The following is a 19,960-nucleotide window of genomic DNA, read 5'->3' on the forward strand; positions in this document are numbered from 1 at the left end:
ATTACACCGAAACCGTACAACTTAACCGGTATGTACATATATAATAATTCGATTAAAGGCCCTTGATTCGATCGAATCATGGCAGACTGTGATATCGGCAAATATCATATCATATCCAATGAATCTATCGTATCGTCATGAAATTGGGGATTCACAGTCCAATCAGTAAACTGATGTATTCAGTATATATAAACCCTGACTTATTTCAAGTAGCATTAAAATTCACATACGTATGCTTCTGTTGTATTAAGTATCCTTATTCCCCATGTCTCCTCTTCTGGTTCTAAAATGTTTGAGAAGCACTGCTCTAATTCATACCTCCTTACTCTGAAGAAAAGGAAAATCCACATTGTCAGTCAGGGTGCAGTTTCTTCCCAGGCTGGACTTCAAAATCTGCAACAACAAAAATTTAATGCTGATTGGCGGTGATTAACTCATTCCGTGTCACTGGTAGCCATAGACGCCCAATCAATTATGAACTGGGAGGTGCTGGCAGAAGTTAACCAACATTTCTGCCATATAGGACATTTTACCGGCGATAAGGGGGCCATCTTTTCTCGCAAATACCTCGAGTTCTCATTCTGTAACCGGGAAAAAAAACAGACTAAGGTTAGCCCTTTTGTTGTCACCTTCCTCTCCAGACAAACCTTCACCGCAACAGGCTAACCTCCATACTCTCTCACTTTGTCATAAACAATGCGGGAGGCACATCAAACGCTTGTGGCAGGAATCTCTTCCATCAACTCTTGTCTGTTTAGAAAAACAGGCATTGTGTATGCTAGCGGCTCTATTTCCGCTCTCGACATGTCTTTTGTCAACACACGGGACCACTAATCTGTAAGCCATCTCCAGTCTGTTTACTTGCGGATGGACGCTTGTGTGTGTACGTCCTTGCCAATAACTCACATTCTTTGATTTCAAGCACGAGGCTCAAGAAACGGCAAAAGCAAACCGCTAAACCACATGAAAGTGAATAAAGGTCACAGTTGAAGTGATTTTACAGCATTAAATCACTGCAGTTGACTCATAGAAGGGAAAGAACATTGCGTTGCTATTTTCTTTACACTATTTGATATTTGTTTATGACCCACTTACATCCTTGTGAACTCCGACAATAAAGCCTTTTGTGTGTCTGTAGGGGATGCCAACGAGCGGCAAGATCACGGCCTTTCGTTTTCAAACAGATTTAAGAGATGATTGACAGCGGTGGCGCCGAATAAATAGTTGCTCATCTTCTTGACGTGAAGATGAGGCGGAACAACAAGGAAAATGGAGGAAAGTGCACAACTAAAACAACATCTGACGTCAAGCGGCACATGTGAAGCTAATCCACAATGGATACAAGATAGGACAGGAATAGATGAATTCGGGATGGGGAAACTTCCATTTTCTGAAGAGGAGTGACATCATGAAAGAGAAACTTATGTTGTTGAACTAGACGTTTTTTTTTTTTTTTTAAATGACATGCTCCAACTTGATTCTCATCAGAAAAATATAGTCAGCTCAGAAAGGAATTGACGGTGCGATAATTGGAATCTGGAAAGAGATTAATTAATCAACATCCTTTAAAACCGCAGCCTTGAAAGCACTCGCCATGTTAGACATGTAGACTGAAAATGTTGGCAATGTTGAATGACACTTGCCCGTGTACCCATGTGCTATGTGGACACACCTTCCCAAGTGCCCACACACGTTACAGTGCACATTCACATAGTCTAGCCTTCCAGTTGGCAGAGCATCACTGAATCCTGATGTGGATGGACGGTTTTGCCGCAAACACAGGGAAAAAAAGGACAAGACTCCACATCACAAGGCTTGGCTCGCTGGCCAAACAAACACTGCATGATTGATGGCTTCCTAGTTTAGCGCAGAATAACCTCGCAGTACTCCCGACTGACCACGCACAATGGAGGGCCAAGTGGCAGGGACTACCGCTGAATACATGGCATTCCTCCTTAGTCAGCACTATGTGTTTTTTTGTTCGGTTTTACCGCAAGGTCAATGGATATTGTGCCTAACAAAGAGAGTGAATGTTTTTGTTTGGTCAACTCATTCGCTGCCACTGATGGCTAAACACATCTTATCCATTTGAACTGGTTTGACAGTGATCATACTGTGTTTGTTGCAAAGTAAGATGCTAATGCTAACTAGCATAACGTTGTTACCTACGAAACAGTAGCACAAAATGAATTAAAAGTTGCTCATGTTTTAACATCGGGTTAGGTAGTTATGTACCTGTTGAAGTGAAAACAATTGCAGATAAACTTTAGTTAGGTCTGTGTGCGTTCTTTTACGGTATTTGCGACTACTACTGAGCAGGCTTTTTTAGCGCTTTGAAAAATGTACAATTGTTGTTGTGAAATGGTAGAAACATTAATTGGACTGCCCTCTTATACCGTTATCATATTCAATATACTGTACGAAGTAAACACAACAGGGCTCCTCCAGGTTTCATCAAGTGAGATTAAAACATTTTTAAGACCAATTAAGACAGGATGTAATGCCAATTTCAGAGCAAATGTTACAGCCAACGTCAGAAAAATATATTTTATTCCTAAATGTCAGAAAATCTCTTACACAAATTCATGCACTGCAGCACAATTTCAAATTTAAGTGGTTAAAGACCTTCCGGGGAAAAAAGTCAATGCCTTTTAAAAGACTTTACCAAAACTATGCAATTAAGACTTTTTAGAACTCCATTGAAACAATACGCAGATGCGTCATTAAAGAGGAAAATATAGCAAAGGGCTAACTTATACTGTAATAGAGCAAAACCTATAGGGAGCTGTGAATAAATGTTAGCTTAAAATAATATTCATATTATATTTAATTTGAATATACAACACTGCTGGCCAAAACTATTGGCACCCATGCAATTCTGTCAGATAACGCTCAATTTCTCCCAGAAAATGATTGCAATTACAAATGCTTTGGTAGTAATATCTTCACTTATTTTGCTTGCTATGAAAAACACAACAGAGAATAGAAAAAAATTAAATCATTTTACACAAAACTCCAAAAATGGGCCAGACAAAAGTATTGGCACCCTTTGAAAAATCATGTCATGCTTCTCTAATTTGTGTAATTAACAGCACCTGTTACTTACCTGTGGCACATAACAGGTGGTGGCAATAACTAAATCATACTTGCAGCCAGTTAAAATGGATTAATGTTGACTCAACTTCTGTTATCTGTCCTTGTGTGTACCATATTGAGCATGGAGAAAAAGAAGACCAAAGAACTGAGGACTTGAGAAGCAAAATTGTGAGGAAGCATGGGCAATCTCAAGGCTACAAGTCTATCTCCAAAGGCCTGAATGTTCCTGTGTCTACTGTGCGCATTGTCATCAATAAGTGTAAAGCCCATGGCACTGTGGCTAACCTCAGTGCCATGGGACTCTATGGTAGGATACCCAGGAAGACACCACTTCTGGCACAGAGACATAAAAAAGCCAGGTTGGAGTTTGCCAAAACTTCCTGAGAAAGCCAAAAACGTTTTGGAAAAATGTTCTCTGGTCAGATGAGACAAAATTGGAGCTTTTTGGGACATCAACATAGAGTTTACAGGAGAAAAAATAAGGCCTTCAAAGAAGAGAACACTGTCCCCACAGTCAAACATCACGGAGGTTTACTGATGTTTTGGGGTTGCTTTGGCGCCTCTGGCACTGGACTGCTTGACCGTGTGCATGGCATTATGAAGTCTGAAGACTACCAACAAATTTTGCAGCATAATGTAGGGCCCAGTGTGAGAAAGCTAGATCTCCCTCAGAGTTCATGTGTCTTCCAGCAGGACAAAGAAAGAAACACACTTCAAAAAGCACTTGAAAATGGTTTGAGAAAAAGCACTGGAGACTTCTAAAGTGGCCAGCAATGAGTCCAGACCCGAATCCCATAGAAGACCTGTGGAGAGATCTGACAATGGCAGTTTGGAGAAGGCACCCTTCAAATCTCAGACCTGGAGCAGCCGGCTATAGAAGAATGGTCTAAAATTCCAGCAGAGCATTTAAGAAACTCATTGATGGATACCCGAAGCGGTTGTTGGCAGTTATTTAGTCAAAAAGGTTGTGCTACCAATTATTAGGCTGAGGGTGCCAATATTTTTGTACGCCCCACTTTTTGAGTAAAATGATAATGATTCAATTTTTCTCCCCGTTCTCTTTTGTGTTTATTCATTGCAAGCAAAAAAAAAAAAAAACGAAGATATTACTCCCAAAGCATTTGTAATTGCAACCATTTTCCTGGATAAACAGAGCATTATCTGACAGATTTGCAGGGGTGCCAATACTTTTGGCCAGCAGTGTATGTGCAGTTTCAGCCTTTTACCAAGCTAACCGTGAAGAACTTCAAATGCATGATTGCAGACCACAATGTATGCAACGAGGCATCATCCAATGGTTTATGTAACTGTAGCTGTCCAGTATATGTACTACAATTAAGGCAGTTAAACAAAACTACCATTATCCAGTAAAAACACAGAAAAAATTTGGTCAACCGAATAAAACTATCAAAACAATTCTATAGAGCAGTCGAAGGACGCTCAGCTATGAATGGACCTCCTGTAATTTAGAACTAAAATTGTTACTTTATATGGCTGGTGCATTTTATTCTCAAGCTATTTGTTTTTTCACCAAATACTACCCAAACTAGACATGTAACAGATGGTGTGCAGTCTGCCTAAAACTGTCTTTAAAAGAGGAAAAAACAAAGGAACGTTTCAGGTGATCTTTCAATGTCCACCATGCAAATTTCATCCCAGCACAGGTAAATTAAAATAAACCATTTGAGCAGCTTCAAAACATCTGAAGTAAAAAGCCAAGCAGTCCGAGAGCGTGCGCAGGCTCGTCTCTGCTGCTTTGAAGCAAAACAACTACAAAAACTTCGAGAAACTTGAAGGGTTCACTTATGTGTGTTTTTGCGCTGAGACACATCTGTTGATTTGAAAGAAGCCATCGTGGGGGAAGCGTAGCCAAGCAATAAGCGTTATCAGCAACACAACACATGAGCAGAGAAGAACTCGAGTGTGTGCGCGGCTTTTCGTCTCCTGATGGATCACTGAGATAAGCACCGTACTGAAGGACAGATCAGGTTTAAGGACGGTACAACAGAGAGAAACAGACTGGAAGGACCTGAAAAAAAAAAGTTTGGATAGTGAACGTGGGTCATACAGGTGCAGAAAGAGAGTGCGGGGGAATAAAAAGAGTGTTTATCGAGCTCTGGCTGGCCTCATGCACTCCAGACTGAGTGGATAAGAAGCAAATATGCCTCAGATGTTAAGTTTTACACCGCCTTTAGCCTCACACTCACCTCCCAGAACAGCAGAGAAGGTGGTCTTCCATACACCCTTGTGCATACACCAATGTTAAATGAATGAGAAATCAATAATTGCACAAACTTTTCCACATTTCATACCTGTCGAAATCTTTCAGGGGAGAAAAATATCCAGCCCCTCCCAGTCAAAATGAATTCAAAGTTAATAGTAATAGATTTTTTTTTTTTTTCTTCCGGTACACCAAAACAATACAGCCAATTTATCAAGCTGTTTAATATTAACTACTACTATGAGTTGCTGTCTGTGTATGTTTGTGGCACCCTGGCTGACAGTTACAGGTGTGCTCCTAGCATGCTTCTAGACTCACCCCTGGGTTCCAGCTGTTGAGTTGAGCCTCCAGGTCACTGTCATCAGGAGACATCTGCCCCACATCCGCCTAACGATTTGGGGAGCGGGGGGGGGGGGGGGGGGGGGGGCAACAAAAGAAGTGGGTACAATTGGAAATTAAATGTGGGTGATGAGATAAAAGTACTTTTTTTTTTCCCATTGCAGCACTTTAACTGGCAGTTTGGCCTGAGGAACAGTCGATTATCGTGACAGCATAGAGACGCTTTTAGCAAAAATGCAGACGGTTGGTGGCTCACTCGTCAATCATGAACAGCAATAGAAATATATTTACAGTAATATGGGTTTCCCCAAGATAACTTGCAAAGCCTGGTCATAGAGAAGTTCACTGGTGGCCCACCATCATCCACTTGAGAAAAAAAAAATGTTAAATTGATAAGAATTTAAAAATTATGATTTATGCATGGGCCTCGCTAGACAAATTTAACTAGGGCACGTGCCCCAGTTTTGATCTGCAGTACCCGGTACAAATTTCACAGGTAAAACAAATAAACATAATACTTTGGAGTTTTAAATCTACATAGCATAATCTGCAAAATATGCCTATTTAATCTGGTCATGTTACTCTATTCGCTCAATATACACAATCTGTATATGTCTCCTTAATATGGTCATTTATGCATATAACTTTGGCTGTGATAGGCATATGAGGTGATGCTTCGCGAAGCACTTTTGGAGATATTCATGTTCATGTTAATCGGGCGATCCGAGTTCCCAAGTTGGAAAATCGTTCTTATGTGCTGAAAAGTCGTAATGTCGGATAAAAACATGGTTTCTACAAAGAAGGGCAGCCTATTTTAATGCTCCAACAATACGTCACAAGTTTAGTAACAGTTTGGCGCTTTTTATAGACACCATGTAATGGAAAATCTTTTTTTTCGATGACTTCAACAACACATGAATGCAGCATCAATACTACGGTGCATGCACCAAACTACGAATCATACAGTTGACGGTGCAAATTACATCTTCCCGACTGCTAAACTGCCCATCCTTGTTGTTCGTTTTTACCTCTGCGTTAATGTTTGTTTGGTCGCCTATTTCCATGAAGTGTGAATTTAAAGCAACAATTGGTAGGTTTCAGTTTTGGTCAATTTTATCGACGCCAGTATACAAAAGTGGTAGTGTTTTGCCTTAACCCATAAGAACCCACGGTGGCGCCAGGGTCACAAACACTTTGAACGCCTCAGTCTCTTTGATATAAAGCTTTATGTCTGACTTCAACTCATTAAAACCCTAAGCGGCACATACGGAACATCCTGTTGTGAAGATCATGTGATAATCATGTGACTCTGTCAGGAAGTAGTCTCTCCAAAATGGTGGTTCTGCTGGTGTGCTGACTTCAAGGAACCAGACAATTTCAAAAAGTTGTTATTTGATACTACAGGTAATTTCAAAGTCGTTTGACACTTGTAATGCTTTGATAACATGTCCTACCTTACATTCAACTTGGTCTCACCATATTTATTGAATAAATTAATATCAAACCAAAGTGGGAAATATCGCTGTGACATAAATGTCACATCGGGCTTTCAGCCCCAAAATCAGAATGAAGAGATTGATGTGACCTATTTGTCACAATAGCAGAAATGGTAATAATCCACCGAATTAATTTAGTAGTATGTTATATTCAGTTCATATATGTTCTGCTTGTCAAAAGTGTACTGACCAAACAAAAATATAAAATAATGGTGAAGTATTTTGTGTTACAAAACAATTTTTACAATTTACTATCTTATGCTGATCCCACAAAAATGCAAATGGATAGCTCAGATGAAGTCCCTGATAACCCTCTTTACAATCCTACCAAGTAAGACATGGAGAGTGACGAGTCAAGTCAGTGTTATGAATTAGGCAATAGTGAATTAAAATAAAATAGGTCCAACCTAGGCAAAAAAACAAGAAGCAGAAGGAACTGTCCAAGGTAGAAAACACCTTTCTTGGAGGAGCAAACCTTTTGAAACCCCTGAGTGCACATTCAAAGGACTACATGTCACACCTCCAGACATTCTTCGTAGTCCTCTTGAGTACTTTAGAAAGTTCATAACAACAGAAATGCTTGAATTACTCAAAGAACAAACACATTTGTACAGTGTACAAAAGTCGGAAAAGCAAAACAATGTGAACACCACTGTAAAAGAACTGGAAATCATGATTGGTCTTTAACTGCGAATGGGTCTTTGTCAACTGACAGGAAATTGTGCGTACTGGGAAAATGACACAAGATGTCCCATGGTTGCTGAGGTCATGTCACATAGTCCCATGGTTGCTGAGGTCATGTCACATAATCGTTCTCAGAACCTGCTGGTCAATTTATATTTCACTGACCACACTGACTTATCAATCAGGCAAGCAGAAGATAAGTGTTGGAAGATCCGGCCATGGTTGGATATGTTTCGCAAACAATGTCTGGATATCACTCCGGAAGAGCACAACTCGATTGATGAGCAAATGGTGTCATTCAGAGGGACACACAGTCTAATAAGAAAGTATGTGAAGGGCAAGCCCCATCCTTGGGGGTTTAAAATTTGGAGTCGCTGTTCTTCCTCAGGAATCTTTTATGATTTTGTCGTGGTCAAGCTTTGTGAAACTCTTCCGTCAGACCAGAATTACAAAGTGTTTGCCGACAATCTTTTCTCTTCAGCACCGCTGGTGCTCAACCTTCTTCAACGAAAGATCTACTTTGTGGGAACTCTGCGTGGCAATCGCTTGGCTGGGTGTCAGCTTGAAGATGAGAAAAGTCTTGCCAAGACAGGAAGAGGATCTATTGACGCCAGGGTGGAAAAAAGAAGAAAGGCTGGCCATTGTCAAGTGGTATGACAACAAATCTGTTATCTTGATCTCATCCTACTGTGTAGTTGAGCCTCAAGATACCGTCCGACGCTGGAGCAAAGCAGACAAGAAATTTTTAGAGGTCAGATGGCCACACATTGTAAGGGAGTACAACACGCTCATGGGAGGAGTAGATCTCCTTGATGGATGCATTGCAAGGTGCAAGTACCACATGAGGTCACGGAGGTGGTACCTGTACTTGTTCTGGCACAGCATCATGTTAGGTCTGGTTAATGCAGGGTTGATCTACCGCCGTGACTGTAAACTACTTGGTGTCAAAAATACACTGCGACAAAAGAGCTTCCAGGCGGAAGTTGCCACTAGCCTCATTCTTACGCAGACACGAAGAGGCCGACCATCACTTAGCGAAGCATCTCCGTCACCACCCCCACCCCCCAAGAGAGTTCGTGTTGGAGTTCCAGATGATGTTCGCTCTGATCAAGTTGCACACTGGCATCTGAAATGTGAAAAACGTGGACGCTGCAAACTCTGCAAAGTTTACGCAACTACCACCCTCTGTGAGAAATGTGATGTGTGTCTTTGCCTCACCGAGGAACGAAACTGTTTCAAGTTTTACCATTTGGCATAGGCTAAAAGGCTTGTCCGATACTCAACAGAGGAACGAACTTTGAACATTTTTCAGACATGGTGCTGATGATGTGGGTTCTATTTTTCATCAGCATTTTTATTTATTTGCACATCTAATGTTTACAGGTTTGTTGTTCCGTTCTCTGTACCCATGGTAGCTTGTTAAATGCCCCAAAATAAGCAGTATTATTTATTTTTGATACAATTCCAATATTTATTTTTTTACACTAAGCAAAGCTAAATAATTTTATGTTAAATCTTGTCATTAAAGTCAGAGCTTTGATATGTGTTGTTAAAATGCAAATAAAAAGGCAGTTTACATGTTGCTGAGCACTAAAAATGGTCATGTTTACTTACTGTTAAATTAAGAACATCTTTACTACTAACGCCCAATGTGGCAAATATGTAACAATGCAGATCTATGGTATGAAAAACTTTTATTTTGAAAAAAACATCAAAAATGTGTTTCATGTGGTCCACTTGGTCTGTGGTATACACCACATAATTTTCATGCAAGGAAAAATGGGTCTGGGTTCTTATGGGTTAAGGAAGACTGCATTTTCCATGAGGACCAGCGCACACCCTCAGTGTTGTAAAATCATCAATCAATCAAAAATCTCCCAGTTGTCTGCAGATGGATTAAACAACATTTCATCACTCAGCGGCTGTGTGAATGATTAAAAGTAATAAGGTAATGAATCCAATTGTGGCTAAACAATAGTGTATGACTGTTAGCAACCGTGTGGCTAACCCTCCCACCCAACCTGAACTTGTCAGCGCTAACAAGTTTGTTTGAGGGGGGTTGGGGGTTGTTTCCCACTAGCGGATGAAATCCAGGCCAATGTTTATTCTGTATATCCTGGTAGCCTTCCTTTTTCTTCCTCCTCAGACAAAACTTTTTGCGTCTTTTGTTACTCCGCTATCTCATAGAATTCGCGCAAAAGCGTTGGGAAAAGGGGGAAGTGGCGTATGCCGTAAAGCCGTTTTTTTGTGTGTGGCAAGGTTCCTGCCACCCTCTTCAAATTGCCACCCTCTTCAAATTTATTTAGTGTCAGTGTAAGTGATACAGACAACCTCTTGATATAAAAGAGGTGTCATCCAACTAGTTGTCAGTCGACATATCACAAATGTTATGAAAATATTTTATAAAGGTTGAAAAGTTACCTGGTGTTTCTTTACATGGTTCAACTTTACTTTTTACGTATCAGGCAGTTAACTGTGGTAAACTACTCTGGTCGCAAATTGAAGTAGCAGATTAGGTGCTGTCTTTTAGCTAACTGGCTATGAATACTGTACATTGACGATTAAATGTGATTTGAGTGAGAGGCTATCAAGAGCTTTGTCTAATATTGTGTTGATATGGTATGTGGTATTGGAACTGTATCAATAATTATGCTATTTATTGCCATTTCTTTATATGACCAAAATCAATAGAATTAATCTGTATGACTTGATAGCCTAGCTTTGGGATATAACCGCAAACAATTTTGTATGTGTGCTCATCATAATTTCCAGCTGTTTTACAAGCATTTTATTTGTTACTGCAGTCCCTGTAATCTGTAACAAGATGTCTTTATTATTTATTTCTATTTGACTCAAACAGCATTACTCTTGCAAATGGATATTAAAACGTTATTTGCTCGCAGCATATAAATAAGGGAGGAAAGAGAGAGGTAAGCTAGGTAACCCACCAAGGCAACATAAACCACTTTTAGGTCACATCAAACCAGTTGAGAATCACTGATTAATTGTAAAACAATGACAGTGATATCACCATTTCTGTCCAGACAAAGTAGAGCAGCAGAGGGAAGAAAGAGGTGAAGGAAAGATGGAAGCTGATAAGCATGAGCAGAGGTGAATTGATTATTAAAAACTGAGGTCCCAATTTTAATTTTGAATACTGATGGCTGAGAAAAAGGTCACTTGTTTTTACAAAAAACTTGTATTTTGGTTTGAGTACCGTGTGGCGGCACGGTGGCTGAGTGGTTAGCACGTCTGCCTCACAGTTCTGAGATCAAGGGTTCAATCCCGGGCTTCGGCCTTCCTGTGTGGAGTTTGCATGTTCTCCCCGTGCCTGCGTGGGTTTCCTCCGGGAACTCCGGTTTCCTCCCACATCCCAAAAACATGCATGGTAGGCTGATTGAACACTCTAAATTGTCCGTAGGTGTGAGTGTGTGCGTGAATGGTTGTATGTCTCCTTGTGCCCTGCGATTGGCTGGCAACCAGTTCAGGGTGTCCCCTGCCTACTGCCCGTAGTTAGCTGGGATGGGCTCCAGCAACTCTGCGACCCTCGTGAGGAAAAGCGGCATGGAAAATGAATGAATGAATGAATACCGTATTTGTCCGACTAATTTGCAGGGTTGTTTTTTTTTTCCCCTCTATCTCCATAGTTTGGCAGAGGGTGCGTCATATTCTCGAGCGACCTATGTGTGAAAATACTAACACATTATTATATCATTGTTGCTTGTTAGCATGTTCTGTATGCTATAGTTATCTCAATAACTATGTTACATTAACATACCAGGCAGGTTCTCAGTTCGTTGTTTATGAGTCATGAAATAAAAGCATACCGTACACTTATTCAGCCTGTTGTTCTCTATTGTATTTTTTATTTTAAATTGCCTTTCAAGATGACATGACTGTTCTTGGTGCTGGATTCTATCAAATAAATTTCCCACAAAAATGAGACATACTCCGGTGCAACTTATGTTTTTTTTTCCTTTTCATTGTGCATTTTATGGCTGGTGCGACTTATACTCTGGTGCGACTTATAGTCCAAAAATACAGTATATATAATTTAAAGCGCTATTTCTGACTTTTTATGATAGACAAGTGCTTAAAATTTTTTTTTAAATACGGTATATTAAAAAGTTGCTCGCTCCCCAGTGCCACAGTATTGTATTAGGTCTTGTGACGCCCCTGCTATTATGTGTTATTTATTATGAACCATTTAATAACAATACTCAAATGTAAAACCTTACAAAAAGATACCGGTAGTATTGAAAAACACCCACGCTCATAAGTTTTGGAACACTTTCTCATCAACTGGATGGTGAAGCGTCTCAAAAAATTTGTACAGTTTTAACAAACAAACAGAACAAATACAATTAAAATATATAATATAAATTGTTTTCAATTAAAACCTAGTGAATCTTACAACAATCAATTACTGGTCAATTTTAAGTAAAACAACATAAATAAGAAAGCACAAACATGACGAGGTAACTCAGCAGCTAAAGAATGATGTCTTGCTGTGGGACCTCTTCAACTTTTTCCTACTTACTTTTCATACTTACCCTTTTCCTAACAGAGAAATCTCTTACTACTGTATACTACACAGGAATTTTAAGTTCAATGGCAAAGAGATGGGTTTGTTTACATGTCAATCATCATGTTGCCATTTCACTTTCAACCATATCACCATACTTTGTTAAAATCTGTATGCTTTTTATACTTCGTTTTCAGCACTGTTTTAGGCTGGTGGAGGGCAAAAGAAAAGCCTGGCAGCCCGCTAGGCTTGTAAACCACAGGGGGAAACGCTGTGAGCCCTCAACTAACATTATTATTATTGTTATTATCACATGCCAAAAGAGAATGACCGATGCGAGCCTCCCAGTTTAAATGGATGCGATGTCTGTCGTTGTCGATGACATCCAATGAGTTAATAGTAATCAGTGTGTATGTCATTATAAACTGGCTGTAAGAAAGAAACCTTTAGCTGCCCCCATGTTGTACAAACTACCCGAGACTGTACCAACAAACGCTTGTACAGACTAGTGTATATTTTGCTTAAAGGTGCTATATGGAGTTTGCCACTTTTATCCGCGACTGCCACCGCCGGTCTAAACCGTACCTGCAGCCTTGCCTGGCACAGCCAGACTATTCTCCCTGTATTTTTCAAACAGTGTGAGAAATGGTCTGGGACCCAGCCCATTAACAGCGTCTCGAGCAAGGTACAAAATCAATCGGCCAATCAGATCTGTTTATTTGCGTGACGTGTTCTTAACGAGTAACGTCGAAAGTTGTGTCTACAACAACACAGATGGCGAACGGGAGAGCCGAGAATATGTTCCAATCCGCGGTAAAACCTGTTTTGAATTACCAAAAACACATCGAAACAAGTCATTGACAACAGCCAACATGGCTTGCGCTAGCCATGTTGAATAAACTTCTCCATTCTCCGCTCACGCCAATTACGTGTCGCTTTAACAACGTCACGTCTGCCCGTCGCTGATTGGTCCACTCCGCTGTCTGTTTGCTGTGGCTTGCTCCGCCCTCGGAATTTGATCTGCCGGACGGTCGCCAGACTCAATCGCTGGAACAGCGGTGAGTCTGGTATACCAGGCAACCTGTAGCCCGTGTTAAGCTTGTGCATGGCGCGCATGTTTCATGGCCATCGAATCAGCACCAAAAATGTGAGAACAGCAAACGTAATTGTTTACTGTTCGTAGCAAGTCTTAAATTGGTTAGAAAAGTGTTTTTGCCAAGCGGAGACTAGACGGAGGTCTTGGTGAAACAGCGCTGCTGCTACAGGGACGTGCATGGACGTACACAGGCATGTGTTTGCCAAGAGTCTTCCACCCCAAGTCTCTCGATTGAAAGGAAGAAAATGGCTTTTGGGCAGTCTCAGGGTCAGGGCATTGGTGGAGCATCCATGGAGTACAAAAGTATTATGAATTAACATAAAAATCCTGTCTAGTACCTTTAAATTATCCCAAGACATAATGAGCAATTATTCGACACAACAGACAAAATTCTCATTCCCATCCCTATCCCTATGTCCCCAAATCTTAAATACACACATTCTCCGACACACGCGCACACACACAGGTGTTCCCTTCCAATAGTAAGAGCGTTGTACTCCACTGTTATCTCGCATCTCGCCACCCTGTGTGCCGTCACGCTTCTCCCTCCAACATTCGGCGCTCCAGATGTTTGGTGGTTCCACAAAATTTCTGTCAAGCCGAGAATTCCACAAGAGGGAGAATAATGCAGCTGAAATGGCCAACCGTTACCCCTCCCACAGTCTTCTGTTACAACAGATTTGTTTAATATTGTATACTTTCAACTTCCAGGGGTGTGTGTGTTGATACAAGCACAGTTGACTCGAGTGGCAAGTTTCAAGAAGCAGGAAATATCTAATCACAACATTAGAGTGTGATATGGTATGATATGGGGACCCTAATTCTTGCTAACCATTTTAGAGCATTTGACTGATTTTTAAAGAGCCACAGAATATTATGTTTTACGATTACAGTACATGTATGCTGAATTTGTAAAATAATAATTCTGCCCTTTTCCATTATTTTTAGTAATCACCTGTAGTATATGGGTTGGTATTTTTTTTCCGGAAACGCTATTGCCCTTTGCTGGTTGTTGGCCATGAGCATAATTGGCTTAATGTTTGAATATTATCCAACGTTACTGTGCTGAAAGTAGGCATGTGCCGGTATGATATCCTGACAGTATGATAACCTGAAGCCAAAATATCACGGTTTCATGGTATCACTGTATTGCAATTGCAGCTCTAAAATGTGTTAGAGATATCCGAGATATTTACAAAAATTAATTAAAAAAAAAAAAAAAATTCCCCCCCAAAACATTAGCAAATTTGAACGCAAGGATAATGAATGTAGTCCTTTAGGTGAGCCTAAACCCACAGCTTAACACTATTGCCATCAGAACAAAATTCAATAATTTTCCATAATAAGAACGTGTGCATGACTCGTATCATGTTTATATTATACACACACTCTCTCAACACAGACAGTTGCCAAGAGGGGAAAAAAAAAACTAGCGGTCTTACCACCGCTAGACACACTAAACACGCTGGAGTTAACGCTCGTACCTGGTGGGAAACGTTCATGACAGTGTTTACTAACCTTTAATTTGGTATAAATGCAAAATCATACTGCCTCCTCGGCAGCCACCCTCCGCAAACATGTTTTACGTGTCGGTTGGCCCTTCTCCTCAAAGCCACGGCCGTTTGTAACTTTTCTGTGGCCGAAGTATTCCCATACCAGCGATTTCATTTTCTTCGATGGTGGGGAAAAAACTTCAGGAGTTTCACTTCCTCCAGCCATCGTGTAGCAAAGCTGACTCACTGACACTGAACAACAACTGGTGGGGGAGGGTTGAGCCTTGCAGCTGCAAGCGAGGAATTTCTCCATGCATTTTTGGGACATAAAAAATAGCTAATACCTTAGCGACAGTATGACGGAAAAAATTTGCGGCTTTAAAACCTTGATGTTTGCATACCACGGTATACCTTGTAATCTGAACATATCTAGCTGATGGAATAAAATAAGAATTACCCCCAAGTTCACAATGTAAGTGTTGGAATGTTTTAAGGTCAAAGATTTGTATGTACTCTTATTTACACTGAATATGTTTTGGGAATTTCCTGCGGCTTTCCAAAATGTCCCCTCTGCTCACATGACAGAAGAAAGCCAATCATTGCAGCGATTTGTGTTGGGACCACCAGGTTTGCTGCAAATAATTCAATGTGTCATCACAAATGCCTCGCAGGGATTGAGGAATCTGCAACCCCTATTCTCAAAACCAATGATGCTAGTCATTGAATGAACTCACCACTCTGGCTCCATGTCTGGGTGAAGGCTTGAGTGGGCTTGAGGTGGTCGCTCCTCGTTGGATCTTCTTGTCATTCAGATGGCTGGCCCTGGAATCGAGAGGGTTCATGGGAAAAAGTGACAAAATGGGGAGGAGGAAAAAAGCAAAAGGCAAAGCTTCAGTTTATACCCTTGCACACGCATTGGCAGGCTACCTCGCTTTGTATATACATCAACATCTGGCACTGGTTGCATAGTTTGTGGTTTGCATCTCATCCCATTTGGACAATAAACACAGCAATTATACATCAGCTTATTCAATGTCGCACACCTCAATCTGTGCCTGCTCATATCGGTCATGGTTCAAACGTGCAATGTATAATCCAATTAAATTCAACTACATGCACACTCTTGTAAATTCAACATGTTTTCTTGAATTTTTATGAGCTAAACGTAAACATATAGGACTGGCTTCGTTTACATTCAGCCAAAAACTTTCATAATTGGGATTTTGGCAGTAACCCAGTTATGTACGGCTATGTAAACAAGTTCAAAAACCTGAAAATGCTCATATTACTTTTTTTTTTTTTTTTTTTTTTTTTAAACAGAATAAACTCAAAATCCATTTTTTAAGAACCTTAGACCTTTAAAAAAAAAAAAAAAAAAAAAAAAAAAAAAAAAATTGGAGTGATATCCAAAACCAAACAAAGTCATCCTTTGGAAAACTTGACATGGTGAATGAAAGTGTAACTTAGGGTGACCATATTTTGATTCCCAAAAAAGAGGACACTCGGCCCGGCCTTGAGATACTTGAATTTTACTCGAAGATCACTCAAAGATGCCACGACCTCATGCTGCTGTTGAATCTTTGCTGTACATATGTCCAAAACTGTGTCAATGTTTACACTTGGTACTGATGGGTATTTATTTTATGGGTTTGCACTTTGCACTTTACCAACTTAGCTGTATGAGCTGGATGGATGCTCCAAACAAAGTTTCGTTGTGCTTTTTTGTAACAATGACAATAAATATTCTGAATTCTGAATCTGAATCTGAATCTGATGCCTATATCACCTTTTTTTTTTCTACTCAACAGGCTTTATCTCCCCCCCCCAAAAAAACAAAACAAAACAAAAATATCATGCAGACCAATGGAAATGTAGTCCAGTCAGTACACACACACAGTAAGCTATGTGCTAACTCAACAATTTTTAAAAATTACTATCATGACAATTGTCGTTGATAAATTGTTATTCCCACTCAATTTTTATTCTCATTCAATGTTATAGATTGAATGAAAACAATAACCGAAATAAACTGACAAGCTATTCAATCAGCATATTTCCAAACGCAGCAGTTCAAAACTACATTGCCCATTATGCCTAGCGTGGCTGAGCTCAATGATTGCTACCCTATTAGCGAGTCCGGGAGCCGAGGCAAAATCAGACGTTGCTATAAAAGTTTACAATCATTGGCAGCGCAAAGATGAGACCCCAAACGGGATTTTACAGATTACACCAGTACAAATCTCCGACAGAAGTGAACAATTGCCATTATATAAGTATTTATCGTAAAAAAAACTCATAAGAAACACAGCTATTTAGAATACTAGCATTCAACCAAATAATCTAACGCAGTACAATTACAAGACTCATACAATATACTGCCTCTCTGTGTATACATATAACCCTATATACAACAGAAGACACGTGATCGACATTAACAGGAGATAAACTAACAAAGTGGTGTATGGAGTCTTTTAGAACTCCTTACTGTAGTCTGATGTCTCGCCAAACCGTCAGTAGATGGTGGTAATTCCCCATGAAACAAAGGGTAAACTGGCAACAAAAAAGAAGAAGATCTACTCCTTCTCCCGCCCCTACTAGTAGGAGCCATGTCAATGCAGGCAGGCGCTGCCTCCTAGCAGCCAGAGGGATTCTCCTCAAATTGGTCCCATGAAAAATCATAAAAACCCGACATTTTCATGAATTTATGAAACCCGGCCGGACGCTCCGGAGGGCACGTAATAAGAGGACTTGTCCGGGCAAAAGAGGACGTTTGGTCACCCTAGTGTAACCACAACTACAATGTTTGAGTCTTTGCACGTATTCAGCAATGAACTTTGAATTTGTATAATATATTCTGAAAAAAATCTTGAAATCTACAAAGCCATGTTTTAAAGTCTGATTTGTGGGAGAAAAATCCAAGATTTTACTTCAAGGCTTTTATCGCCCGACAGTAACAGAGCGACTGCGAATGAAGTTGTTAATGATTTCATATTGCTTCATTGGTTTTCATGACGAAACCTTGGCATTAAAATGTCTCACTGTGTGTTGGCTCTCATTCTGGTATGTCTGAGCTGCATGAGTGGTGCTTAAGCACATCCAGCCATGAAACTTGGACCGAGGGGGTGCGGGTGGGTGTCGAGCTTCGCAATCTCGGGCCTCTAAGTCAACAGGTGGATGAGGATAATTGAATCAGATGTGTCTGGAGTCTGAGGCTCGGAGATCAAAGCGGTGGCAAGTCAGGCCAGAGTTACACACACACATACGCACACACACACACACATAGGGAGGAAAATGAGAACACCATGAAGAGCCTCAGAAGCTGCAGCTCGCCTGATTAAAGAAGCCTGACATCAGTGCACCAGCCTGACCTCCAGGTGCACAGCCAGCCTCGGGCAGCACCGGGAAATCAGTCTGACCTTGGGACGCAAACACTCTCCCAAACCTGCACCCCCTTAAGGGCAGTAAAGGCCTTTCCAACGACATCGACGATCCGACTGTCGCAAAAAAAAAAAAAAAAAAGAGGAGGGGGCTAAGGGTTAAAAGTTCTCACATGTGGATGAAAAGCACACAGATGGGAGACAGAAGTCCGACAGACGCGCAGGGGGAAAAAAACAAGGACATAAAAGGGAGGCCCGAGAGAGGAGCTATCAAGTCAACTTCAGCAGTGAACTTGACACTGGAAGCGAGCCGTTCCAAATGAGCTTTCTTTTAAACATCACCTCCCTTGTTTGAACAGAAAATGACATCAGTGAAAAGTGATCAGACTGTACACTAATCACCAAAGCTGATTGCTGTGATCTTTTCACCTCAACTGCATTTGTTTTCACAGCAGTCCTCCACTTGGAAAGCGTTTACATATGAGCCAGCGACTCCATCGTGTGGTGCCTTTAAGGATTGCACGACCAGTGGAATGAGGTTGCAGAAAATCCAATCAGATAATCAATTATACATGGTGGAATTTAAACTGGGAGATGCCAGCCCACCCAGTTCAAAATAATTAAAGGTCTAATCACATCAATGGCAGCTAATGAGTTGATAACTGAGAAACCGAGGTCCGGATACGGATTTTTTTTATCATCCAATGTTTTTTCAAACGACAGTGGAGCAAATAAGTATTTAGTCAACCACTAATTGTGCAAGTTCTCCCACTTGAAAATATTAGAGAGGCCTGAAATTGTCAACAAGGGTAAACCTCAACCATGAGAGACAATGTGGGGGGGAAAAAAAACAGAAAATCACATTGTTTGATTTTTAAAGAATTTATTTGACAAATCAGGGTGGAAAATAAGTAATTAGTCAATACCAAAAGTTCATCCCAATACTTTCTTATGCACCCTTTGTTGGCAATAACGGAGGCCAAATGTTTTCTGTAACTCTTCACAAGCTTTTCCACACACTGTTGCTGGTATTTTGGCCCATTCCTCCATGCAGATCTCCTCTAGAGCAGTGATGTTTTGGGGCTGTCGTTGGGCAACACAGACTTTCAACTCCTTCCACAGATTTTCCATGGGGTTGAGATCTGGAGACTGGCTAGGCCACTCCAGGACCTTGAAATGCTTCTTACGAAGCCATTCCTTTGTTGCCCTGGCTGTGTGTTTGGAATCATTGTCATGCTGAAAGACCCTGCCACGTCTCATCTTCAATGCCCTTGCTGATGGACGGAGATTTTCACTCAAAATCTCTCGATACATGGCCCCATCATTTTGACGCCACGGGGTGAGATCTTGCATGGAGCCCCAGATCGACGGAGATTATCAGTGGTCTTGTATGTCTTCCATTTTGTAATAATTGCTCCCACAGTTGATTTCTTTACACCAAGCGTTTTACCTTTTGCAGATTCAGTCTTCCCAGCCTGGTGTAGGTCTACAATTTTGTCTCTGGTATCCTTCGACAGCTCTTTGGTCTTGGCCATAGTGGAATTTGGAGTATGACCGACCGAAGTTGTGGACAGGTGTCTTTTATACTGATAATGAGTTAAAACAGGTGCCATTAATGCAGGTAACGAGTGGA

At 40.7% G+C, this 19,960-nt stretch overlaps 2 protein-coding genes across 9 annotated transcripts in view; one reads left to right on the top strand and one right to left on the bottom strand.

The window, feature by feature from the left end:
- The window catches only part of cep112 (centrosomal protein 112), a 295,686-nt gene that overhangs the window by 263,551 nt on the left and 12,175 nt on the right, over nucleotides 1–19,960 (bottom strand). For all 8 annotated transcript variants that reach the window (XR_009060878.1, XM_057817528.1, XM_057817531.1 and 5 more), the window contains exons 5-7: nucleotides 15,685–15,772; nucleotides 5,636–5,704; nucleotides 319–393 (exon numbers count right to left, since the gene is read on the bottom strand). Coding sequence is in view for 7 of the 8 variants with exons in the window: in XM_057817528.1 (XP_057673511.1) it covers nucleotides 319–393; nucleotides 5,636–5,704; nucleotides 15,685–15,772 (232 nt within the window). In the remaining variant the exon portion in view is untranslated. The remainder of the gene's footprint in view (nucleotides 1–318; nucleotides 394–5,635; nucleotides 5,705–15,684; nucleotides 15,773–19,960) is intronic.
- Nucleotides 7,427–9,619, top strand: LOC130904638 (piggyBac transposable element-derived protein 2-like). The gene is made up of 2 exons (XM_057817547.1): nucleotides 7,427–7,917; nucleotides 7,948–9,619. Exon 2 carries the CDS (start codon nucleotides 8,234–8,236, stop codon nucleotides 9,092–9,094), a length of 861 nt encoding a protein of 286 aa, XP_057673530.1. The 5' UTR covers nucleotides 7,427–7,917; nucleotides 7,948–8,233; the 3' UTR covers nucleotides 9,095–9,619.

The sequence above is a fragment of the Corythoichthys intestinalis genome, chromosome 16 (assembly GCF_030265065.1).
Source record: "Corythoichthys intestinalis isolate RoL2023-P3 chromosome 16, ASM3026506v1, whole genome shotgun sequence".
Lineage (NCBI taxonomy): Eukaryota > Metazoa > Chordata > Actinopteri > Syngnathiformes > Syngnathidae > Corythoichthys > Corythoichthys intestinalis.

Excerpts from the sequence above, each read along its gene's own strand:
- LOC130904638 (XM_057817547.1), top strand. The coding sequence starts at position 8,234 with ATGATTTTGTCGTGGTCAAGCTTTGTGAAACTCTTCCGTCAGACCAGA.